This window comes from Balaenoptera acutorostrata, chromosome 10 (genome assembly GCF_949987535.1).
Source record: "Balaenoptera acutorostrata chromosome 10, mBalAcu1.1, whole genome shotgun sequence".
Classification (NCBI taxonomy): domain Eukaryota; kingdom Metazoa; phylum Chordata; class Mammalia; order Artiodactyla; family Balaenopteridae; genus Balaenoptera; species Balaenoptera acutorostrata.
The window spans coordinates 106,379,989-106,406,397 of NC_080073.1; the positions used below are offsets into that span (position 1 = coordinate 106,379,989).

General features: G+C 45.4%; 1 protein-coding gene across 2 annotated transcripts in view; it reads left to right on the forward strand.

Annotated features, from left to right (window-relative positions):
• GMDS (GDP-mannose 4,6-dehydratase) overlaps window positions 1-26,409 on the forward strand; it is a 486,505-nt gene that overhangs the window by 376,409 nt on the left and 83,687 nt on the right. For both annotated transcript variants that reach the window (XM_057554716.1, XM_057554715.1), the window contains exon 8: window positions 18,440-18,558. In XM_057554716.1, coding sequence (XP_057410699.1) covers window positions 18,440-18,558 — 119 coding nt within the window. The remainder of the gene's footprint in view (window positions 1-18,439; window positions 18,559-26,409) is intronic.

Genomic DNA, 26,409 nt, shown 5'->3' on the forward strand with positions numbered 1-26,409 from the left:
TCATCTTTTACAATAAAGTCAAGGAATGTCAGAAGGAGTGCGAAGTGAAAAGTGTCTAAAAGTGCACAAAAATGTTTAAAAGTGCACAGCATAACTTTTAGTCTGCAGAATGTCAATAGATGAATGATAGTTTATAATAAAGTGCCAATTTTCACAAATTATGACTATTTGAAAGAAACAAAAGGGTTTTTAAATCAAAGCGAATACTTTACATTATGGTATAGTAGCTAATGAGAAACATTCATTCCTCCAAGAATTAGTAAGCATAGCCCTTCCTTGGCTGAAGTAGAAGGGCTCCAAAATAAGCATCCAAGTTTGAATTTTTTAATACATTTTTGGTCATATGTTATTGACAGGATACACTGAGACTTTTTTTAGAGCTGTCCTTCCGATTAAATTTTCTAGAAGCAGATGATGAAATGTCATCCTTGCACTTTTTGCACATATCTCATTCATTATACTATCATCCTAAATATTTACAATGTGTTCTTTCAAATATTTGTAGATATAATAGAAAGCACTCTCTGACATTATACGCCTTACTAAATTGACACTAGATATTCCCATGTTTACACACTTACATACTGTTAATGACTCATGTTACCTATTAAAGTTTCCTGTTTCCTGATTTAAAAGATATTGAAAGGTTGAAGTACTGAAATGTTTATTTTTGACCTCTGGATCTTACTGCTTCGTAGAGTCACACATAAATAGGCTGAATACTTATTTTAACACCCCCAAACCCACTTTTTAGCTTCGTTGTGAAACTAAGGTTCCATCAGCCGAGGTCACGTTGGCCACTTGGCGTGGCCGGCGTGGTTGCCGGTGACCTCTGTCCCAGGGAGGAGCGTGGAACGTAAACACCGGTTTCTACAGCAGCTTAGAGCTGGGATTAACTTGGATCACGTCGTCTTCTGCTTTTAATGAAATTCCGTCCCTTGTATTTTCATGTTTGGAAGAGAGTCCAAGTTATCTCATGCTAATTTAGTCCGGCCGTGCCCTCGGGGGTGTCACAGGCTTCCCTGACCTCTCCGAGAGGGACGAGGGGCATGAAGCATTCCTGAGAAACTGGAGTGCGGCAGCCCCCAGAGAGTTTGCAGCGAAACTTGCTCCAGACTCGCCGCCAGATGCTCGAGTCCCCTTTCAGCACTTGCCTGACGTCTCTGTCAGCCCGTCTGGCTGCACGGGAAGGTCAGTCGGGGGGCCAGGAGAGGTGGCCCTCCGGAGCCGAGGGAGGCCCAGGACAGGACTCTCCGTCTTTGTCGTTTGCTGTCTGAAGTACGTTCACAAAGGCGGGAAGAACCTGGGGAAGCAGGGCTGGATTTTGCTTGTCTTTTTTCTTAACCGCCAATTTAAATTAGATGCATTGGTATTTTTAGTTCCCAAATAATGAATTCCCTGATTTTCGGTGACTGAAATTGAAGGGTGGTAGGTGGTGGGTTTTTTATAGGACCTCTGCGACTAATTACATTGTAATGATATTAGCTATCGTACAAAGGATGTTTTCTCTTGTGCATTTAATGAAATTTGGGGCAAGGGGGTGTTGGAAAATATCTTTCTGGTTTTAAAATTATATCCTCTTTGTGGTTTACATTTCCTATATGAAGGATTTCAGAAGAAGTGGGAAAGAAGAGTATTCTATACTGTAAACAAACCGAGAAGCCACATTTCCTGTCTCGTCCCTTGTTTTCCTGTGAAGTGAGTGAGGTTCAGCGTGCCTGGTAGGGGCCACGTGAGCAGAGTCTGAAGGGTCCTGCTTGACCTGACACCCAAGTGGGATCCTCAAGAACAGATCCTCCTATTGGGGTCCTTACCACCTGCATCGGAGCTGGGCCACGGCTATGCTTTGTTTAGTCCAGGCAATATTTAAAATTTTCTTTTCTTTTTTAGCTAACAGTTAAAATTTGAGAGTTTTTTTTTTTAAACAAAACTCTCAGCTTTCAGCATTTCAGATATACAGCTTCTCTGATATAACCAGAAGACCTGGCGAGGCTCCTTCCACACCCCCGTACAGGGACCGTCTTCTGCCCACAAGTGCTCACAGCCGCTTCTGCAAGGGAATGTCCTCTGCAGGCCACCAGGGGTGAACCCAGCCGCGGCCCCTGAAGGCACTGCAGTTGTGAAGCTGTCTTGGCCTCTTCAGTCCTGTGTTAAAAAAGAGAAACCACTTTTCAAAGTAAAGTACCTTGCTCACCGGAAAGTCCTTCCTGCTTTTTGTGTAAGAGCAGATACTTAAATATTACACTCATTTCTTCATTGACCTACATTGTGATTCTCAGGGCCCTTTGTCTCCTACATGGCGACCTGGAGAGGCGGCTGGCCTGGAAGATGGACGTGGGCCCCAGCACCAGGCCCGTCTCTCGCCATCTGGAATGTCTCAATGGTGCCCAGTTTCCTTATCTCCAAAACCTGTAACAAATTTCCCAACTCTCGAAAGTTCTGTGATCTTTGCTACTTTTCAGTTTCCAATGATTCAAGACATAGTAGCTTAGGTTTCCTAACTTAACCTAGTGTCTCTGTCAAACAGAATTAATCATGGAATCAAACATGTTGCTGCCCTCAGAGGGGCTGTGTGTCACAAACCCTCAGGTTCTGTGTAGAGGTTCCCTTTGTAAAGACAAGGATCCTTCAGATAATCACCCCGCCCCCATCTCCATCATCTTCATAAAGCGCAGCGAGTCTGTGGGCCGGTCTGACCCCTGTGACGGAGGATGTGTGCACTGGACGTCCGGAGAGAGTCGTTAATAGGGAGACCCCGGGGGCGTCTCGGAGGACCCCTTGACATTCAGGCTGGAAACTGGGAAAGGAGGAGGGTCTTATGTTGAGCCTGGGACGTGCCTGCGCGAGCCCCTCGCGTCCTGGCTGTGTCCTAGGCCGGCGTGTGCCTGGGGGGTGCAGGGCCTGCGTCTCCCCACCCCGGGGGTGTCATGGGTGCTGGAGAGGCTGGCACAGGGGGTGTCTTCAGGCAGCTGCTTATCAAACCTGAGCTCCTGCCGTTGCATCCAGACGGGGTGGACCGGGTGGAAACCGGCCCCAGGGTCAGGAAACCTGCCTTCTGTTCCTCGTTCTGTAGTCGTGACCTTTGGAAGGTCATTCCCCAGCCCTTCTCAGTTTCTCCATCTGTAAAATAAGACGGTGAAATTAATGAGAAACGTTAGGGAAATCCTTCTGCTTATTCCCATGAAAACAACGGCCGATGAACATTTCTCGGGGCTCCACCTTGATCCCCTCTCTGGCATACTGTCTAGGGCCGTCGTCTCTGGTTGGAGGGGTTTCTCAGAGCCCTGCCTTCGTGCTGCCTGTTCATGGGTTCTGTTCCCACCCAACCTCCCTGGTGACACCTCCGCCCCCCAGGAGGAGAGGTGGTGGAGGTGGGCGCTCTTTATGCCAAAATAAACAGTAAAGTGTGGAGACATTTAGACCAAACTAATTAGGACAATGCTGTTGAATGAAGGATGGCGTTAGACTTCTTGTTATACTGAAGTTAGAATCCGGTCCCCAAAAGCACACTCTCCAGTTAACTGATTTGTTTTAAGAGGTTTGTTTGTTTCAAGATTTCATTAGTTGAAATCTTCCGATCACGCCTCAGTTCAGGCTCTATTTATGGGCTTTTCTACTTCCTTGAGAAATGTTGGAAGAACATCTGTTTTTCTATCAACAACTGTTGACTATTTGGGAACGGTGTAACACCAAGGAACACGAACAATAATGAATGAAGCTAACTATCTAGAAGAAATGAGTTCAAGCTCCCCTGAAATACCCACCTGTATAGCACAGATTTATTTTCCTGAAATAGCAGAAACCCACATAGAAGACAAATATATAAATTACCAGGATTTTTAAAAATGTTTTATTTTATTTATTTATTTTAGGCTGCGTTGGGTCTTCGTAGCACATGGGCTTTCTCTAGTTGCAGTGAGCGGGGGCTACTCTTCGTTGCGGTGCACGGGCTTCTCGTTGGGGTGGCTTCTCTTGTTGCGGAGCATGGGCTCTAGAGCGCAGGCTCAGTAGTTGTGGCGCACAGCCTCAGTAGTTGTGGCTTGCGGGCTCTAGAGTGCAGGCTCAGTAGTTGTGGCGCACGGGCTTAGTTGCTCCGCGGCATGTGGGATCTTCCTGGACCAGGGCTCGAACCCATGTCCCCTGCATTGGCAGGCGGATTCTTAACTACTGTGCCACCAGGGAAATCCCTACCAGGATTTTTATACTCTTTCAAAACTTGCATATAACCGACCTGCTTTGGGCAAGGAATCAGAAATTCTTAAGGATGGAAATGTTGAAATTGCAGATTTCCGTTCTAAGACACATTTTTTTAAAAGAATTAGTGCTCTGAAAAATGCTGCGTTTTCGTGTTAAGAGTGATAACAGGCTGTGGAATTATCACGTTGTATCTTGGTGATCGTTACGGATCACTGATCTCTTCAGCATTAGCCAGGCATTTTCTCTAATAATATTATCCCTTGTAATAGCAGTAACGTTTTGTAGATCACAAAGCGCTTTCAAGAGATGCTCTAATAGGATCCCTAAACCCTGTGACATGAGAGAAAACCAAGCGTGAAGTGAGTGACTTGCCTGGCGTGATAGGCCCAGAGTCTTAGGGCTTCTGTCCGCGTTCTTTTCACTACATAACCTTGAGACTGTCCTTGATGGCCCGTTTTCCTGTAAAACACTTCCCTTGGGAAGACGCATCACTGTGCGAGGTCTTCTGGTCCTGCCGTCTGGGGGCGGTGGGTGTGCGGGTCTCACACCACAGGCTCAGCTTACGGAGTTGCCCCACCTTGTAAAAAGGTGACGGCTGATCACAGAAAGGTTCCTTGCCTGCCAGCGCCCGGTACTGCTGGGAACAAGGTCGGTGTTTTCACTCTTTTTCCTTTGCTCCTTCATCCTCGCCCTCCACTTCTAGCAGCAGGAGGAGTTGGCATCAGCTGGGTGCTGGCCCTGCTCCCCCTGGACCCTCCGGACGGGCCGCCAAGAGGGGCGTCTCCGCTAAAGCAGGTCAGGGGCCCAGCGGGTGGCGCGGTTTCCCCAACTGGGGGACACCGTTCGCTCTTAGAGGCAAACGCCCCAAACTCATCCCTTTTCTCAGAGGTCCTAACCTCACACGGAGTCAGAGACAAAGGTGACTCGTGGGACTGAGCTGCTCGTTCTGGTCGCCTGGTAGGTGGCCCTGTGCCATCCTGGCTGGGATGCCACGCTGTCCCCAGCCCAAAGCTTCCATGAGAGGCATGAGCTTGCTTCTCTTTCTGCCCTTTGTGTCCTGGAGTCAGTCATGCAGAGGCACAGGTGCCGGGGGCAGGGGCAGTGGGGCAGCTGCCATCGGAGCCCCCCAACCCCGGGCTCAGCCCCCTCCCTCCAGTCCTGGGCTACCCGTGGGGAGACACGGGATTTCTCTCCCTGTCCGGGGAGAGCTGACTTCCTTGGAGACTTAGTTCACTGATGCTTCAGCCCACTTGTGTGATCCTTTCACTGGACTCTGAACTGAATTTGTTCTTCATTTTTCTTACGAGGCTTCACTCTGGCCGACGGTGGAGGGCCGGGTGGGAAGGGCTCCTTATCTGCTGTCCGGTCTGGGGTCGGCCCGGTGGCTCTGGTCCAGCAGCACCTCCCTGTGTGTCCCCTTGCCACTTTATCTGTCCCTCTGTGATTTTAGAAGGAATTTCGTAGAAATGGGAACTGGAGATTCGGTGTGGACTGAACAGAAAGTGTGATCGTCACACTGGCTTATTTGCAAGAGCCGTAAAAGGACACTAAATATTCTGCCTGCACACATATTCCTGCCTGAAAATTACTAGCCTCTTAAATTAATTTATGATTTTTGGAGCAAATGTTCAATAACTGTTCTTAAATCAACAACATTGATTTAAAAACAAAATTATCAGCATTACCTAGTGTCTCACAGAAAAGAAAAAAAATCTAGCAGATCACTTCAGATTTAGCTTTGAGATGTTATCAGTTGTCAGCTTTCTAAGCACCCTTTACCCTTGGTAAGTGCAGTGCAGTGAAAATGCTAGCACGTCCATGAATGTCGAGCAGGCTCAGTTCATCCTGAAGACCCGGCACGTTGCACACCTTCCCAGGAAGGTTCACATCAATCACTGAGTAACATCTGTCTTCCGTAAACACCACTCCAAGCGCCCTCCTTCTCGGAAAGTTGGGCCGAGGGAACCAGCGCAGATCCCCTCCCTGCCAAGTCTTGCGTCATGAGCCTTCGTGATCAATAAGAACATTGTGGCGGTTGTTTCAGAGCTGATGAAGTTACTTGTCTGCAAGCCGACACTTGACTCGAAAGGCTGGTCTGGTTTCTGTGGTGCAAGCGTGGCCTTCGCTGGGCCTGTCCTGGCACCGAGCTCCAGGACTGCTCTGCCCGGACAGCAGCTGGGCCCAGCCCTCAGCTTCCTAGTGACTAACCCATCAGCCGGACCAGCGCCTCTGTGACAGGACATGGTGTCTTTTCCGTCAGAACCACCGTGGCCCGATAGTTAGTAGGAAGGAGGGAAAGAACAGAATGGAAAACCCATCAGATGCCTGGCTGTGGGCTCTTCAACTCTGGAGAGACAGAAAATGTGATGGCCCTGTTTTTCTTAATAACTGGGATAAATGCAGATAGTTGTAGGCCATTGAGCATCTAAGGATGAGATGATGCAGAAATGCATGACTTAGAAAAAGTTTCTCCGTTCATAGTTGAAATGCACAGTGTTTCTTGGCTTTTCTGTAATCGGTTGATATGGTTTGTATATTAATTCATGTCAGGCTCTTAGAATTTCCTCTTGGAGTTTCTGTCTTCCTCCTTGAAAACTTTCTGTTTCATTTTCAGGGAAATGGAATCCTTTGGGTCTTACCGTTGAAGTATAGTTTTGTTGTGTCCGATATTACTTTTAATTTCACCAATTGCGGGGTAAATAAACCATTGTGCAGTTGGGAAAAAAAAAATTGGCAGAAAGGCAGAATATGTTAAAGACTCTTGCTTTTCATTGCTAGGGAGATTTCCCAACTGGAGTGTCTCTGTTTTATTTTGCCTCTGGCTAACATCTAAAGATCAGTCATAAAGCTCCATGCAAATACTTTCATGTATTAGAAGAACAATATTTTGACACTCATTGACACATCAAAAAAATACAACCCTAAATTAGTGTTCAGGAGGACAGTGAAGACATTGTTCATTCATGTGAGATGTATGTGAAGATGTTGTGTTGTGTTAACAGAAAAGACGCCCCTCAGCCCTTGACCGTCAGCATTTGCCGGGAGAACCGCTTCTGGTTTTTCACAGGACCAGACAGCTTTTTATTCTTAATCGTGGGACTTGAGCAGTCATTAGTACTTGTCAGACTACAGAAAATTTTAGTCACCAAAAAATAAAGGTTTATTCTCCAGAGTCTAGCAATTTGAGTTAAGCTTCTCTAAAGTTTTTGGTTGTTTTTTTCTTTTTTTTGGTGGGGGGGGGCATTTTAGAATATTTAAAGACTTGATATGTTAACTATTTTGAAAATATTAATTCAATTTATCAAAGGCCTGATTTTCTAAATTTCATCTAAAGTTATAAAGACTCAAAAAGAAAAATCTCCTGTCACTATCTATGTGTTTTTAAAATAATCAAACTTCTAGGAGCTCTCTTGATTTTTTTTTTAATTTGGAGAACATAAAGGAGCTTTTTGTTTAATTTTCAGCAGTGTGGAGGGGATGTAGTCTGTAAATTACTGGGTTTTTTATATGTAGTGGAATTTCTCTCCTCCCGTGTCACTAGGCTCAAATATTACTGCTACAAGAAATGTTTTCTTAAATAGAACTAGCTTCCCTTCCCATCTCTCTCAATCAAGGACACTACTGAGTCAGCATCTAGGAAATAATTATGATAACAGAAACTTTACACTCATGGGCAAGACCAGGTTAAAAAGAGCAACTTAACCTCCCAGAAGATCAAAGCTTACGTAGTGAAAAAAAAAAAAAAAAAAAAAAAGCTTACGGAGTGTTTATGTTGGGGTGTTCTTGTATTTAGCAACCAGAAATTAAAGGCAGAATGATTAAATCTAAATCTATTCAAGCGTAGTTTTGAGAGTATGGAGGGGAGAGTGACTTTTAAATTGAAATCCTGACTTTTGTGAATCAGGATGCTGTGGTGAAACACGTTTGAAATGAGTTTCAATGAATGCGTTGAATGGGCACCAGTTCCCCGGTTGCAGGGATGCTGCGTGTGCCGGGCCGAGGTCCTCAGGGATGCTGGACGGGCAGGCACCGCGCTCGTGGGTTAAGGGGCAGACGGGTGAGGATTCTCAGAGCCCCCCCGCCGCGAGGTGGGCCCGCCGTCTCCCCGCTCCGGCCAGCGGTCAGCGGTCACCCCTTGGTCCCGGCTGGCTCGGGGACGTGGCGTTCCTCCCTCCTCCCTGAGGATTCTGGGGCCCGGGTGTGGCCTCACCCCTTGGACCTGCCTTCTCGGCGCTGATGCATGGCTGTCCCCCCGCCCCAGGCAGGGACTGGTCCCCAGCTGTCTTCCTCCGAGCTTGTGGCACAGGGAGCAGAAACCAGCTCGACGAAATGCAGGTGGAAAAGGAGTCATCCCAGGGGGCGGTGGGGCACTTCCCAGGCCGGGGCGGTGGAGTCGCCTGCCGTGCTCCGGGCGCCTGCCCCTCGCTCCCCCTAGGCCTGGGGTCCCGCCCTCCCCACCTCTCGCCCAGCGGGTGTCCTGCCCTGGGCTCTGCGGTGCTCCTTCTGCCTCAGGCCTCCCCCCGGCCTCAGCAGGGCGCTGACAACCCCCCAGGACAGTCAGGCATCTCCGGTGCCCAGTGCCATCCTGCGCATTCAGTCTCTGGGCCTCTGATCACAGGCTTTTTTGAGACCCCCGATTGGCCCAGAATATGTCTGTGTCCATCCTTGATACGGGACTGGGGGAGGGGAGGCACTGGGACGGGCCCCTGGCTGAGTGTAGCCCTGGCCGCACGCCTGCAGCTCAAGCTGGGGGTGGGTGGGCCTGCTTGGGACGGAGGTCGTAGGAAGCTCCCACGCCTGATGTCTCCTGGAGGCTCCCTGGAGTTTATGTCTCAGAAGTTCCTCCTTAAGTCAAATGCTGGACTGTTAGAGCCTTTTTCCTGTGTAAAGGATGGGTGTCCCTAAGCCAGGCGCAGCACCTCCCGTGTCTGCCCCCACCTGCCATCCTCCCAGTGCCTGGCACTTCGTGGGCTTCCGTAAATACTTGCTGACTGACAGGTCAGGTCCCCGGGCTGGTCCGCAGAAGTCCACGCAGCTGTTCCTAACGACCATTTATAATAGCAGTATTTCCACAGGAAGATGCATGGGAGTGTAATGCAGAGAAAAGAAAACGAAACAGGGGATTGAGGCTCTCGTCCCACCTCCGGCCAAACCAGCTGTGTGACTTCAGCCAGATCACATAACCTCTCTGGCTTCAGCTGCTTCCCCACCTTTTTATGAGTTGAATTGAATGACAGCATCTCTGAGGTCCCTTCCAACTATGAAAGTCTGTGGCTCTGACTTACAGAATGGGGATTAAATTCACTCCACCCTTTCACTCTGCGTGCCGTGTATGGACGCAGGACTTTGGTCCTGGAGATGAACTAGGTTCTCCCAGGTGCCAGGAACCCTCTCCAGCTACGTAATCACCGTCATCATCATCGTGATAAATAATAGTCCTTGAGCGCTTACTCTGTCCCAGGCAGCGTTCCAGGCACTTTCCATATATTAGCTAATTTAATCCTAAAAACGACCCTATGAAGTTGGTGCCATTATTCTCATTTTTCTGAGGCCCTGGGAGATTAAGGAACTTTCCAGAAGTTACCCAGTGGCTCCTGGAGCCGGGGTTTAAGCCGGGTGGTCTGACTCCAGGTCTGAGGCCCACAGCACGCGCTGGTTCTCGGTGTGGTCCCCAGACCAGCAGCGTCAGCTTTGCCCTGGAACCTGCTAGAAGTGCAGATTTTCAGGCCTCACCCAGGCCTACTGAGTCGGCCTCGCTGGGGCTGGAGGAGGCCCGCGATCTGTGTGTTAACCTCCCAGGAGACTCTGAAGCACAGACTCCAGCGCCCCTGCCTGCTCCCTGAGCCCTGCTGTCATCGTGCCCGTAAGTGTCTCTCTGGGTCTTTGCTCCCCGCTGTTCCCACTGGGAGGCAGGGGTGTGGTGTCACTGCCCACTTGTACACGAATGAGACAGGCGTTCAGAAGTCAGACGGTCATAAACTGGGAGCTGGTTAGACCACTTTTCGAGGTCTGTCTTCCAGTTGGCATCACCGATGCAGTCACTGCAGGAGAAGTCGGGTGGTGGAGACAGCGAGGACGGAGGGAGGGGAGGGGAAGGTCCCGCCAGCTGTGTCCCGGGGTGAGCAGGCCGTCTCCACGGAGCCCTGCAGGTTGAGCGGCGGGACGAGAGGCGGCCCTTCTCCCTCCGCAGGCCGGCTCTGTGGCCCGGCTGCCCCGTGAGTGCCCGCCAGCCTCCTGTGTTCGTGGGCACGCGAGGGGCGCCCTGGTGAGCTGAGATGAGCTGTGAACACAGGACGTGCGCGGGGCTTCCAAGGCTCAGTGCACAGGAAAACAGTGTAAGAGACCTTGATAATATTCTCTATGGAAACGACAGTGTACTGAGTATAGTGGCTTATAAAGCATTAAAGTTAGCTCTACCTTTTCCTTTTCCGTTTTTAATGTGGCTAATAGAAAATGTTAAGTTATATGTATGGCTTGCCTTGCATTTCTGTGGGGCAGTACCGTTTTAGGGAACCTTAGCTTGTGAAGTCCCGTCTGCGTTTCCCTTAATGCACATAGTGTGATGTGTTTATCGGGGTTAGTTACCGGTAATGATGGTTATCAGCATTGGAACCCGGAGGTCCGTGGCGAGGCTCAGACCTGTCACTCTAGGGAGCCCAGGACCAGCCCAGAAGTTGGATCCCTGAGGTCAGAGTCACGCGAGAGGCAGAACCGGGGGGTCAGGACGGCTGTGAGGGGAAGGTCACGGTGAAGTCAGAGCTGCTTCCCCAGGGTGAGTTGAGGCAGCCCTGGGCCGGGAACCACGAGCCGGGAGCGGCGGGCAGGTGGCCGGCCGTGGGTGTGGAGTCACTTCTGCCGTGCAGCCGGAGCTCGTCCCCGGCCCCCGCTGAGCCAGGAGCGAAGTCTGGGTGGCTGGCCGGGCATGCGAGTGGGAGCAGGTATTGGAAGCACCTGGAAGGGGTAGGCGGCTGGGATCCAGGAAGCAGCACTTCTGGGAAGCGCGTTGTGACAGTCATGGTGACGCGGCCCGTGTGCCAGGTGTGCGTCCCCGAGCTCGTGTCAGCCTGGCCATCACTGCACGGTGCACGGTACGCAGAGATGTGCAGGGACACTACAGCAGAGGCAACAATGCATCTATGGAAGGCAAACGTAGGGATTTCATTGCTGTATTGAAACAGTCATCACAGGACTGCCCGCCCATCCTAAATGCCCTGTCACAGTGCGACTTTACGGCTTTTCTCATGGGGGGGGGGCTCCCCTTTGTCTGATTTGGGCTGTGCCTGCCACAGTAGTCCACAGGGGCACGGCGGGGCCTCCCGAGGCTGTAGGAGGCCTTGCAGCTTCTGTTTCCTAAGGAAGCTGGGCCAGACTGGGTGAGAGGCTGCGGGGACAGGGCACAGGGAGGAGGGCTGGGGGGCGGCCCAGCACGGAGGGCCCAGCCTGTGCGGGAGGCCATCTCGGCCAGCAGCCCGGGAAGCAGGGAGGAGCCGTCCTCCCGGGTTCTGAACTCAGGGTCCTGAGCAGTAAAAAGGTTTAAGCCAGAGTTTCGGGATGGCTGATGAAGCGGCATCCTTTGGTTGTATGTGCATTTTCCCTTCTGGTTCTTCCCTGCCTTGTTTACGTGGTCACATAACCTTGGGTACATCCCATCTTCATGTGCTCACTCAGAGCATGTTGTGCTGGGCACACATGTCTGGCGGTAGAATTTGCTCAGATTAACTTCCAGTCCTAAAAGCCCCACAAAATGACGTTCCATAGGGCTGGACGATGTCTTTATCGATGCCCACCCTTTCCTGCAGGACGGCAGGAGGGACCCCGGTTTCACTGTCGGGGCCTGGCCTCCTGGCTGAGGGGCAGTGCAGGCTGATCAGGCTCGGGCTGCCTGGGGGCCACAGTCACCAGCCCAGTGCCGGGAAATGAGGGCAGCCGGGTCCCGGGGCAGAGAGGGTCATGGTTTTGGAGAGGGGGTTTTGGGAGGACTTTGAAATGGAGCTAGCTGCTGGCCCGCCCTGCACTTTCCTGCTCCTCTTCATACCGTTCCACAGCAAATATGCAGCCTCATTCCAACAGGAATAATAATGGGAAAGGTGAGTGGGCCTGGGGAGAGGGCTGCAAGGGGGGGACAAGGACCGAAACGAGACAGACCAACAGCACATACGGGTCATAAGGAGTAGCAGCAAAGGGAAGTACCACGGATTCAAAGAAGCTTACAGGCAGCGCAGTTTGGTTCCATTTGCCAGAAGCCGAGGTGGGCAGATTAGAGTCCGTGGGCCAATCGCTGGTTTTGTAAACAGCACAGCTGCACCCACCTCTTGCTGTGTTGTCTGTGGCCGCTTTGTGCTCCAGCGGCAGAGCTGAGTGGCTGTGTTACAGCCTAAAGTATTCGAAAGCCTAAAGTATTTACTCTCTGGCCCTTTAAGAAAACGTTTGCAGACCCTGGACTTAAAGGAAATAAATGAAGGAGTTAAGCTAGAAGTAGTCAGTAAAGACATGGACAAGAGAGAGAAAATCATTCCAGAGGTTGAAGTCACATTAGCAAGAAAAATTTAAGTAAGTGTTATTAGAAACGATCAGGTGAACAAGCAGGAGGAAATCACATAAAATAATATGGACGAGGGCTTCCCTGGTGGCGCAGTGGTTGAGAGTCCGCCTGCCAATGCAGGGGACACGGGTTCGAGCCCTGGTCTGGGAGGATCCCACATGCCGCGGAGCGGCTGGGCCCGTGAGCCACAATTGCTGAGCCTGCGCGTCTGGAGCCTGTGCTCCGCAACAAGAGAGGCCGCGATGGTGGGAGGCCCGCGCACCGCGATGAAGGGTGGCCCCTGCTTGCCATAACTGGAGAAAGCCCTCGCACAGAAGCGAAGACCCAACACAGCCATCAATAAAATAAATTAAAAAAAAAAAAAAAAAATTCAAAGGCCGCCCGCGACCGACCCCCAAGCCCACCCGCAGACGCGGGCCCTCGGGAACGTGGTCGAGCCCCGGGGCCGCCACGCGCCCGCAGCGGGCGGTGACGTCACGCGCGGGGTCGGGGCCGCCCGTAAAAAAAAAAAAAAAAAAATAATAATAATAATATGGACGAGAACAAGGGTAAATATGATGAGGCAGCAAGTAACAGACCTGAACACAGAAGAAGAGAGATACAACACATGCATAATTGGCATGCCTGGAAGAGAAAAGGAGCGCGTGGAAGCATGGAAGAGATAAAATGTACGCAGAGATCAATAAATAACTACGTTACCTGACTCTGCATACGGAGACAGCAGATGGTGTTCCAGGAAACTGGGTCAGAGTGACTCCCAGAGGACTAGAGCTTTCAGGCTGTATGTTGTTACCCCCAGCCTCGGACTTCGTAGCTTGGTGGACCTGGCTGGAACAAAAGGGCAGGGCAGGGCAAGTGTAGGTCTGGCCTCTTTCAGTGCATTGGTATCAATGTTGAATGATATGTTAATAGCAAGAGCTAGATAGCCTGCTAAATTTGTTTTATTATTTTTGGTGTTTTTTAAAATGTATCATCTAACGATTTTTTTCCTGTCCAGTAACTTTGTACTTTTAAAATGTCTAAAAGACCCTTAATCAAAGGAATTCACAAACAACAGTATTTTTACCCATGAAGAAATTAATAGATTGAGGTTTTGATTTTATGCTAGATGATTTTCTCAATACAGTCGTGTTTGTTAGTCATTTAGTACCTGTTTCCCAACTATGTCAGAGTAAGGGGTACTCCCCCGGGTTAACCCACCCGAACTATGTGTGTCCCACAAAGAATAAGGCCCAGCCTAGCCCAGGACTCCTTGAAGTCCTGATTCAAACTGAAAACACCAGGCTCTCATGATGAAAACAGCTACTGAACAGAGCTTAAAGAAAATGTATGTGAACAGTTCCACACTTAGAATCCTTTATGGGGAATTTTAATCTCCATTTGTTCAAATGCCTCTGATTTTTATTAGAATTATCTCATAGAATTTCTCCCCTATTTTTATACATATATATGTGTATATATTTATGTATGTGTATATGTTTAGATTATTTTTATGACAGTAGCCCGTAAAGCACAAAAGCACAGGGCTGAAAAGGCAGCAGTCAAATAAACATAGTTAAACATAACCTTGATTAACAAATCTCGTTATTCATGGATGACAGCTCAGTTAATAAGTGTCCGTGGCTTGGATACTGAGCCGGAGGTTAATGGCAAGGTGGAAGCAATTGTCGAATCCAGGTTTTCAAGACAAACACACATCACAGCCCGAAAGGCACGCGTGGAATCAAGGCTAGCTAGTCGGCTGTGGTGATGCACTTTGGCTGTTCTCCACCATTGGTCCAGCTGGGAGCCACTGCAAGCTCCCGAATCCAGGAGAGAGGAGGCCCCTCCACTGTGACTGCCGCGTTCGTGATCTGTACGGCCGAAGAGCAGGTGTGGGAGGGGAATATTTTTGGGGGGGGGGGAGAATTTTTTAAATGAAAGTTTTATTTTGACTTCTCTAAATTAGATTTGTAAAACAGATAGATTCACTGTATAGTTACAAGAGAGCACATGTCCAAATGGAGCGGATACTTATAACCACCTAGACTTGGCCTTCAAGCGTCAGCGACATGGAGTGGGGTTCCCCCTGGACTTTATATGCCTTAAAAGCAAGGTGAACATGGGACATGGTTGGAGAGCTGCGCTGTTCATTTGCCGTCAAGGGACATTTTGATGTTGAAGAATCCCAAGCCTTGGTACATTCCTTAACTGCTTGTCTTTCCTCCCTGTGGGATGGATTAAAAAATAAAAAGCAGGCCGTGTTTTTATTTGCACTGGTGATCAGGTCAGGGCAGAGGTAAATAAGTGTGTGAGGAGGTGGGTAAGTCAGTCGTATCCTTATGGGGCCCCTCATTCCGGGAGTGACAGGCCCAGAGTGCAGACGCCTGAAACCTGTCACCTCAGGAGCGTTTCTGCACCGGAAGGCGGAGCTGGGTGGGGACTTGAGCACAGGGGTGGCCGGCCGAGTCACGGGTCACATGTCCCGCATGTGAACAGGAAGGTGAGGGGAGGTGAACCTTTCCCTCGGCCGTGCCATCCATCAGGGAAGAAATGGACCAGATCAGCGTGTGCAGCTGTGTGAGGAGGTGCAGGCCTGGGCGCTTCCCACACAGGGACCTTTGTGCTGGACACGACAGAGCATCGTGATGGGCTGCCCGGCCTCGGCTCGGTGGCAAATTACTAACCCACGATCACCGAAGAGCACAGACTTGTTCATCTTCTGATCTGGAGTGTCACCGGTCTTCGTTTACCAGTCAGAGACGACTCATTGTGCTCAGTGGAAATTCAAACAAGGCCTTTCCCTCTGCGTTTTAAAACCAGTAAACTATTCAGTAATAACAAATAAATCTGGAGCTGTATATCCTTTCCCTCCCATTCCCAGGCTGGAGTCTGGGACAGTATGAACTTTAAAGGAAATGCCTAGAAATTGGTAGGTCAAAGGCCGCGGATGGTCGGTTGGAAAAGAAAAGGGCAGATTCTTGGCACTCACTGTGGTGAAAGTGAGGGCCTCCTGCGTGCCCAGATTCCCGGTGGGCATGGACCGAGCGCCCGGGAGCTGGTGCTGGTGTCTCGGGGCATCCACCCTCAACCAGTCTTCATGTCTTCTCCTTTTATTTTTAGCAGCCCTTGCTTTCTTTCACATGATTAAAAATATGATTTTTTCAAAACCGTTCCAGCCCAACATAGTGTTTAAAAGAAATAAAATAAGCTGAGCAGTCCTGAAAGACCTATTTGAAATGTTATTTTTAGAATGGAAATTCAAGTAAAACACCCTTAAGTACATACACTAATCCCTCAGAAAAACGTTCAGATAGAAATTCTAGCCAGAAGCATAATTTAATTTTTCCTAAAAACTTTGGAAGCATTTTGAAGAAAGCCAAAACGTGTGTGTGTGCGTGCGTGTGTGTGTGTGCGTGCGTGTGTGTGTGTGCGTGTGTGTGCACGCAGCCCGTGAGAGGGTCAGCTTAGTTGGGGAGGTGCCCAAAGGGCAGCTCGGGCCAGTATAGCCAGTGTGCTATGCCATCATCCCGGGGAAACCCGGAGAGACACAGGCCATGCCAGGGCCCAGGCTGGAGGGTTCCAGGCAGAGGAGGAGGGTATTCCAGGCTGGGTGGATACCTGCAAGACGCGGACACCAAGAGGGGCCTCTCGCCTCTGCTGGTGCCCACGACCAGGGCACCTTTGAGGAGCTGAACAGCCAAGGGCGCTGGCCCAGGGTCTGACACTTGGAGCCGCACGCACCATCCCGATGAAGAGGACAGCTTGCATTTTGTGCCTTTTTAGAACTGATCAAGCTTTATTATTAATATAATTCATGTAAAAATTTTCAAGTGTTATAAATAAATTCATCAACTATAATCTCTTAATGCAAAGCAAAACTGCAGATCTTTCATGAATGTGAACAAACCCCTCTCCTGCCAGGACGATTTCGTCCGATGCGTCTCAGCATGTCCCTGACCTGGGTCTGCTTCCAGCGTCCCACCCGTGGGCCGCATCTCCAAGGCCTGTGAAATTGCCGAAAGCCTTGTCTTCCGTAGGACAAAAATACAATTTAAAACAATCTGGAAATAGACCAAAATACAAAATATTCACAAGAAAAAACTTCGAGTACAGGAGAAATGTGCGCGTTTTTATTTTTTAGAAGGCTGCCATAAATTGAAATGAATAAAGGAAGAATTAAACGTTGCTGATCGTGTTTTCTAAAAGAAAATAAGCTGCTCCGTTGATCTCAGAAACCTGTGTTTCAGCTTATCCAGCAGCAGCTAGGGGGACACCAACCAATAGTTTTCTATAAATGTTAGAACAAGAGCTCAACGCACATAATATTGGGGATTGCGTTCTAATGAGGTGACTATTGCTTTCACGTATTTTATTTTGAAAAGTGGGTGTGAGTGATGAAAAAAATTGACTTTTAAAAGAATTTTTATTGAAGTATATAGTTGATTTATAATGTGTTAGTTTTAGATGTGCAGCAAAGTGATTCAGTTATACATATATATGTGTATATACATATGTATATTCTTTTTCAGATTCCTTTTCATTATAGGTTATTACATTGAGTTGTGGTTGTTTTTTTTTTTGTCTTAGATTTTTTTCCTAAAGAGACTGCTGTCAGATACCAGCTATACTTAATTTTGTAAAATCTTCATCTTCTGTCTGTATAAACAGAATCTTTAAAATCAGCGTGTGGTTCCAAGCTATAGAAACTCTAGGCCTGGCTGCTACGGTGAGAGCCATCTGAGCTGAGTTTTGGGGCCGTGTTTTGGGTCTTTCACATGCAGCTAGGCTTCCGGCCCTCCTTGAAAAAGCCCATCTGCGAGACGCACCCACCGAGCCCCTGACCTTCAAACACAGCTACTGAAATCTTAACTCTGCGCAGATGTCTTCACTGCCAGATAACTTGTTAAAAGTGCTGTTCGTTATATGATTGTTTTTCCATTAAGGATTGTTGAATATTTTGCTTTACCATGTCACCGCAGTGGTAAATTTCCAACTTTACTGTTAAGAAATTTGGTCCTACTTTGGAGGATAGACACCTGTCCTTAAATGATGTTTTCTTGCCTTCCTTCCATGATTCTTAAATATCCTATGAAAAGGTTATTTGGTGCAGACGCTCTTCAACATCTCATACCTGTGAGCTGTAGTCCAAGGTCCTGCTGCGTGCGTCTCACCTGGGCTGCTGCAGACAGAGGTGCTGCAACAGCTGCCCAGCTTGTGCACCTGGGCTGTACCCAGAGGTCCCCAGATGATTCTGCCGCACTTTAGAGTTTGAGAACCACGACTGCCGTGGTTAGGATAGTGGACCAGATTCGTCGTCACTGTCTGGCTACACAGGTTAAAGCATCTAAACAAGGAGGCCGTTAGCCCTTGGTAGCCAGAGTCACTGCACCAGAATCCGAGGAAGTGAAACTTCACCAGCAGCTCACCCGGCTTCCCAGATTCACCAGCAGCTCACCCGGCTTCCCAGATGATCAAATAATTGCTTTGCTCTGTTTCGCTTCGCTTCTCCTCTGTAAAAGCCTTGCCCCGCTGTCCCTGCGTGGGGAGCCTCCTGAACACCTTTGGAATCAACATGTGCTCAGATAAGCTCCTGAGAGTTTTTGTGTGCCTCAGTTTACCTGTTAGCCCTGTCCCTGTCCGGTGGTGTGCGTTGGTGACATGATAGTTCCCGAGGGGCAGCTGGGTGCAGCTTTCACGTGGCTCTGCCTCTCTTTCTAGGCCATGTGGCTGATGCTGCAGAATGATGAACCTGAGGACTTTGTCATAGCCACTGGGGAGGTCCACAGCGTCCGGGAATTCGTAGAGAAGTCGTTTCTGCACATCGGAAAAACCATCGTGTGAGTATGACTGACGGACGTTTGTCAGACATTTGCTCGCTACTCTGCCTGCATTTTGTCTTTTTCCCCCTTTGCTCTTGTAAAGTGTGAAGCAGGGGCTTAGTCCCAGTTATAGTGAAGGTCAAATGTTTGTCACCATCTAACTCAGTTTTTTAAAAATTTCTTAATTTTTAAATACGTTTTTAAGGTTTTTACTTTTCAACTTTAAATTTTCTATCATGGTTTATACTCAGTTTACTAGGATTTTACTGTTGCTGATTGCTCTTAACAGATCAATGTGATAACGTTACACAAACTTTTTTCAATACTTTCACTTTATATTTTAAATTTTTGAAACCATAGAAACTTACAGAAAAGTTTCAAATACATGACCAGCATAATTCTTTTCTCTGAACCATTGAGAGTAGGCCCCATCCCCCTGGACTTTTGTGTGTATTTCCTATAAACAGAGACGTTGTCGAACATGAATGCGATGCAGCCATCAAAGTCAGGAAATCGCACTGATAAGTGAGTACTGTCTAATCTGCAGATCTCACTTGAGTCTTGCAATTGGGCCAGCGCTCCCCTTTATACCAAAATGATCCACACACTACATCTACTTGTTGCATTACACAAATTTTGAAGTCAGATTTTTATTGGACTATTTGAAAGATTTGGGGGAAATCCTTCACTACAGATGGAAGATTCTTTTTTGTTGATTGTTTTATTGAGATAAAATATATATAACATAAAATTTACCATTTTAATAATTTTTAGACATGCAGTTCAGTGGCATTAAGTATATTCACAGTGTTGGGCGACCATCACCACCATCCGTCCACAGAACTCTTTCTTCTCCCCAAACTGAAACTCTGTTTCCATTAAACCCTGACTCCCCTCCCCCTCCCCCAGCCCCTGGCAGCCACCATTCTACTTTCTGTCTCTGAATTTGATGACTCCAGGGACCTCATATCAATGGAATCACACAATATCTGTCCCTCTGTGACTGGCTTATTTCGCTGAGCCTTATGTCCTCAGGTTCCATCCCTGTTATATCCTGTGTCAGCATTTCACTCCTTTTTAAGGCTGAGTAATATTCCATTGTGTGGATGGACCACATGTAGCTTGTCCATCATCCGTTAACACCTGGGTGGCCCCCACCTTTTGGCTGTTGTGAATGAAGCTGCTGTGAACACGCGTATACAAATATGTGTTTCAGTCCCTCCCTGCTTTCAGTTCTTTGGGTTATAAACTTAGGAGTGGAATTTCTGGGTCATATGGTAATTCTGTGTTTAACTTTTTGAAGATCTTTCAGACATTTTTCCAAGATTCACTTTTAAAATATAAGAAAGGACTTCCATTTCTAGCTATGATGGAATAATAGAAATCAAATTAAACCTTCTATCTTGAAAAACTAGGAAACTATATGAAATATATAAAACACTGTTTGGGCAATGGTCAGTGCAGGACCGTGATCCCTGGTAGAAAAGGAACAAGTGAGGTGAGCCCTGCAATCACCCGGCTTTCCTGGAGACATGGTCTCCACTAGGGAGCGTGGAAGAGGAACTTCAACAGAGAACAACCGTTGGCTGAAAGCTGAGGAGGTAGAGGTCAGAATTCAGAGAGTCTGAGGCACCTGGATGTTGTGGAGCCGAGTTCTAGAAAGGTGTGATGATCTGCAAAGAAAAAGAGTTCCCAAAACGTGCATAAGGATCCCACTGAGTCCTTATTGAATATTAAGAAGATATTCCACAAGCTTGGATGAGGAACTGCCTGGGAGGTGGAATTGAAGGTTTCTTAGAGCGTTCCCAAGCTTGGGAGGCACATGAGCTTCAGCCGTAATGGAGAGACCGCGTTCTCACTCAGTGACCATCCTCACTCAGAGGATGAAGTAAGATTCCAGAAGGGCTATGCCTCAGTGATGGGACTGATCCCCAGAGTAAAGGCTGCTCTAGACCCAGGCTAACAAAGCTTAAACACAAACTTCAAAGGGATCAAACTGGATACAAATAACTTAGCCTTTGACCATTGCAAAGCCCAGTGTTCTTCAAAGGAATACAGTAAAATCTAGACTCAAAAGCATAAAGTTTTTTTTTCTTTTGATTTTTATTGGCGTGTAAGTTGCTTTACAATGTTGTGTTAGTTTCTACTGTACAGCAAAGTGAGTCAGCCATACGTATACATAGGTCCCCTTTTCTGGACTTCCTTCTCATTTAGGTCACCACAGAGCATTGAGTAGAGTACCCTGTGCTATACAGTAGGTTCTCATTAGTTATCTCTTTTATACAGAGTATCAATAGTGTATATATGTCCATCCCAGTCTCCCAGTTCATCCCACCCCCTGCCCTTCCCCATTGGTATCCATACATTTGTTCTCTACGTCTGTGTCTCTATTTCTTTTTTTTTTAATAATATTGTTTTTATTTTATTATTTTTTTATTTTTATTGTTTTAATTTCTTTATTTATTTTTGGCTGTGTTGGGTCTTCGTTTCTGTGCGAGGGCTTTTTCTAGTTGCGGCAAGCGGGGGCCACTCTTCAACACAGTGTGCGGGCCTCTCGCTATCGTGGCCTCTCGTTGCGGAGGACAGGCTCCAGACGCACAGGCTCAGTAGTTGTGGCTCACGGGCCTAGTTGCTCCGTGGCATGTGGGATCTTCCCAGACCAGGGCTCGAACCTGTGTCCCCTGCATTGGCAGGCAGGTTCTTAACCACTGTGCCACCAGGGAAGTCCTGTTTGTGGATTTTTTTGATGATGGCCATTCTGACCGTGAGGTGATACCTCACTGTAGTTTTGATTTGCATTTCTCTAATAATTAGTGATGTTGAGTCTTTTCATCTGTTTGTTGGCCATCTGTATGTCTTCTTTGGAGAAATGTCTATTTAGGTCTTCTGCCCATGTTTTGATTGCGTGGTTTGTTTTTTTGGTACTGAGCTGTGTGAGCTGTTTGTATATTTTGGAGATTAATCCTTTGTCTGTTGCTTCGTTTGCAAATATTTTCTCCTATTCTGAGGGTTGTCTTTTCTTCTTGTTTATGGTTTACTTTGCTGTGCAAAAGCTTTTTAAGTTTAATTAGCTCCCATTGTTTATTTTTGTTTTTATTCTCATTACTCTAGGCGGTGGGACAAAAAAGGCCTTGCTGCGATTTATGTCAAAGAGTGTTCTGCCTACGTTTTCCTCTAAGAGTTTTATAGTGACTGGCCTTACATTTAGGTCTTTAATCCATTTTGAGTTTATTTTTGTAGGTGGTGTTAGGGAGTGTTCTAATTTCATTCTTTTACATGTAGCTGTCCAGTTTTACCAGCACCACTTACTGAAGAGGCTGTCTTTTCTCCATTGTATATTCTTGCCTCCTCTGTCAAAGATAAGGTGACCATATGTGCATGGGTTTATCTCTGGGCTTTATATCCTGTTCCATTGATCTGTATTTCTCTTTTGGTGTCAGTACCACACTGTCTTGATTACTGTAGCTTTGTAGTATAGTTTGAAGTTGGGGAGGCTGATTCCTCCAGCTCCGTTTTTCTTTTCAAGATTGCTTTTGCTATTCAAGGTCTTTTGTGTTTCCATACAAATTGTAAAATTTTTTGTTCCAGTTCTGTGAAGAATGCCATTGGTAATTTGATAGATTACATTGAATCTGTAGATTGCTTTGGGTAGTTTTGTCATTTTCACAATATTGATTCTTCCAATCCAAGAACATGGTATATCTCTCCATCTGTTTGTGTCATCTTTGATTTCTTTCATCACTTTCTTATAGTTTTCTGCATACAGGTCTTTTACCTCCTTAGGTAGGTTTATTCCTAGGTATTTTTTTCTTTTTGCTGCAATGGTAAATGGGATTGTTTCCTTAGTTCTTAATGTTCAGCATTCAACCAAAAATTAGTAGGACTGTCATGAAGGAGGAAAATGTGACCAAAAACCAAGAGGAAAATCCATCAATAAAAACAGACTGAGGAATAAAAAAGATGATGGTATGAGTGCATAAAGAAGGTAAAATAGCTATTATAACTATGTCAAGTATTTTAAGAAAATCATGAGTATAGTGAGGAGAGATAAGGAAATATATTTATTTTTTAAAGAGCCAAATGGAACTTTTAAGGATGAAAAATTAAGTATCTGAAATGAAAAGCTCACTGTTGGCACTGAGAATAGATTAGATACTGCAGAAAAAAAACTAGTAAACGTATAGACGTAATACTAGAAATGACCCACGATGAAGCACAGGAAGAAAAAGACTGTAGGAAAAAAAAAAAAAAAAAGAACAGAGTTTGATTTGATTAACCTGTGAGACAAAATCAGACAATCTAATATATGTGTAATCAGAGTATTGGGGGAAAAGCGGGGAGGGCACAGGAAAAGAATTAAATAACAGCCAAAAATTTCTCAAATTACTGAAAATAAATGCTAAAGAGAAAAAAATTAAAGCAGCCAGAGAAAAAATAGAATTATTTACAGAGGAACAAATATAGGAAAGTTTTGTTATCAGAAACTATGGAAGGCAAGAAGACCTTGGAGCAACATCTTTAAACTACGGGAAGCAACCTAAACCTCGAGTTCTGTACCCGAGGAAACCATCTCAGAAATGGAGGCGAGTTAAAGACTTTCCAGACAAACAAAGGCTGAGATGGTCCATCGCCAGCAATCATTTAGACGGAAGGAAAATGATACTAGTTTGAAGCTTGGATCTATACGGAAGAATGAAGAGCAAGAGAAATAGCCAAAATGTGGGAAAATATAAAAGTTTTCCCCTCGTTTTAAAATTTCTTTGAAAGGTAATTGACTGTTGAAAGTAAAAATAATGACAATACATTATGAGGTTTCTAATACTTATGTAAATAAATTGTATAACAACAGTAGCACAAAGAGTGGGGACAGGATGGAAACAGTGCATCATTACTGGAAGATTCTTACACCAGCTGGGAATTGGTATGATATTATTTGAAGACAGACTGCAATTAGTTAAAGTATGTACTGCACACTCCAGAGAAACTACTAAAACAAAACACAATGAAAAATAGCCATAAGCCAATAGTGGAGTCAAAATGCAATCCTAAAAAATACTCACCTAAAAGAAAGCAGGAGAAGAGGGAGTGTGAACAAATAACAGATGGGACAGATAGAAAACAAATAATAACTATATTGATAATTACATCCATGGTAAATACTCTAATTAAAAGGGTGATATAGTTGGACTTGATAAAAAAAAAAGCAATATGCTGTCTACAAGAGACACACTTTATATATAAACCCATAGATAGTTTAAAAGTAAAAAGATGAAAAAATAAAACGTCCAAACACTAACCATAAGGAAACTGGAGTGGCTATATTTATATGGGACAAAATAGACTTCATTTAATTAGAAGGAATAAGGAGTCATTTCATAATTTTAAAGGGTTGATTCTTCATGAACACAATACTTTTAAATGTAATACTTTTTAACGTATCTACACCCAGTTATAGATACTTCAAAATACTGACAGAACTGATAGGAAAAAAAGACAAATGAACTTTATGCTTGTGTACTTCAACACTGCTTTCTTCGTAACTGACAGAACGAGTAGACAGAAAATATCTGAGGATACAGAAGACCTGAACAACATAGTAAACTTACTTGACCTAATTGACATTTCTAGAGCTTACCACCCAACACACTTCTAAATAACTCACAGGTTTAAAAAGAAATCACAAGGGAAATTAGAATATATTTTGAATTAAATGAAAATGAAAACAGCATATCAAAATGTGTGGGATACTGCCAAAGCAATGCTTGAAGAGAAATTTGTGGCTTTGAATACTAACGTTAAAAAAGAAGAAAGAGCCCAAACCAGTTATCCAAGCTTCCATCTTAAGAAGCTAGACAAAGAAGAACAAATTAAACCCAATGCAAACAGAAAGAAGGAAATAATAAAGATAAAAACAGAGATCAATGAAGTAGAAAACAGGAAAACAATGGAGAGAATCAGTGCAACCAAAACCTGGATAAACCTCTATCCAGGAAAAAAAGAGAAGACAGAAATTATATGTAGTAGAAATAAAAGAGGGAACATCACTACTGATCCTCCAGACATGAACAGAATAGTAAGAAAATATTATGAACAGCTTTTTGCTGATGACTTTTTCAAGTTAGAGGAAATGGGCAAATTTCATGAAAGACACAAATTGTCAAAACTGACTTCAAGATATGTATAAATCTTAGTAGTTCTATGTCTGTTAAAGAAGCTGAATTTTATACATTTAAGAAAGAAAATAATACCCTTTCTATACTCACTCAGAAGAGAGAACACTTCCGAACTCATTTGATGAGGCCAGCATTACCCTGATGCTAAAAATAAAAATGTTACATGAAAAGAAAGATACTGACTAGTATTCCACAAGAACAAAGAAACATAAAAGTACTAACAAAATATTAGCAAATTGAATCTATCAATATATAAAAAGTTGGTACACCATGACCAAGTGGGATGTATTCTAGAAATGCAAAGTTGGTTTAACATTTGAAAATCAATGTAATTCACCATATTAAGAAAACAAAAGAGAAGCCATATGATTTTTTTCAACAGAGGCAGAAAAAGGCATTTGGCGAAATTTAACAACTATTATTAAAAAATAAAATAAAATAAAATAAAACTTTCAGCACACTAGGAATAGAAGGAAATTTCCTCAAGCTGATAAATGACCTCTGAGAAAAACCAACAGTTAACATTATACTTAATGTTGAGAGACTGAATAATTTTCTCCTAAAAATGAGGCTCAGGGCAAGGATGTCTGCTTTTATCAAACCTTTTCAACATTGTCCTGGATCCTAGCCAAAAGAAAAAAACAAAAAGAAATGAAAGGAAGATGCATATCTGTCTTATTCACAGATAGCATGATGTAGTACATAGAAAACCTAGGTAATCTACCCAAAAAGCTACTAAAACTAACAAGTGCATTTAGCAACATCACATGATACAAGGTCTATACATAGAAGTCAATTGTATTTCTATGTACTCCCAATGAACAATTGGAAATTGAAATTTTTAAAAAAGCACATTACCACTTAAAATAGAATCAGAAAAATGAAATAGAGTGAACTTAATAAAATACATAAAAGATGTGTACACCAAAATCTAAAAGACATAGATGAGAGAAATCAAAAAAGCCCTAAATAAATGGAGAGATACACCATGTTCTTGGATTGGAGGACTTGATAAGATGCCAGTTCTCTTCAAATTAATCTGTAGATTCAGTACATTCCTGAACAAAATCACAAGCTTTTTTTTTTTTTTGGTAGAAATTGGCAGGCTGATTCTAAAATTTACGTGGAAATGCAAAGGATCTAGAATCATTTTGAAAAAGAAGATCAAAGCTGGAGAACACTTACTCTCTGAGTTTCAGATTTCTTTTAATGCTTAATCTGCATGATATTGATGCAAGGACAGATTTACAGATCGAGGGAACAGAATATAAAGCCCAGAAATAGACACACACTTATATAGACAATTGAATTTTTACAAACTTGTCAAGGTAATTAATTGGAGAAGGATAGTCTTTACATCAAATGGTGCTGGAATCAGGAATACCCATATGGGGTAAAAACGTGAATCTCAACCCTAGTGTCATACCGCACACAAAACTAGTTGAAATGGAGCAGAGGTATAAATGCAAGAGTGGAAATCGAAAACTGTTAGATGAAGACATAGGAGAAAAGCTTTGCAACTTTGGGGCAGGGAAAAACGTCTGAGGTTGTTTTCTGTTCCTGAGTTACGAGAGTTTTTATGTTTTGCGGATATACTCTCTCAGCCCATGACTTGCCTTTTCAGTTTCTTAACAGTGCCTTGCAAATACCAAAGTTTTACATTTTCATGTAGTTCAATTTATCATTCTCTATGGCT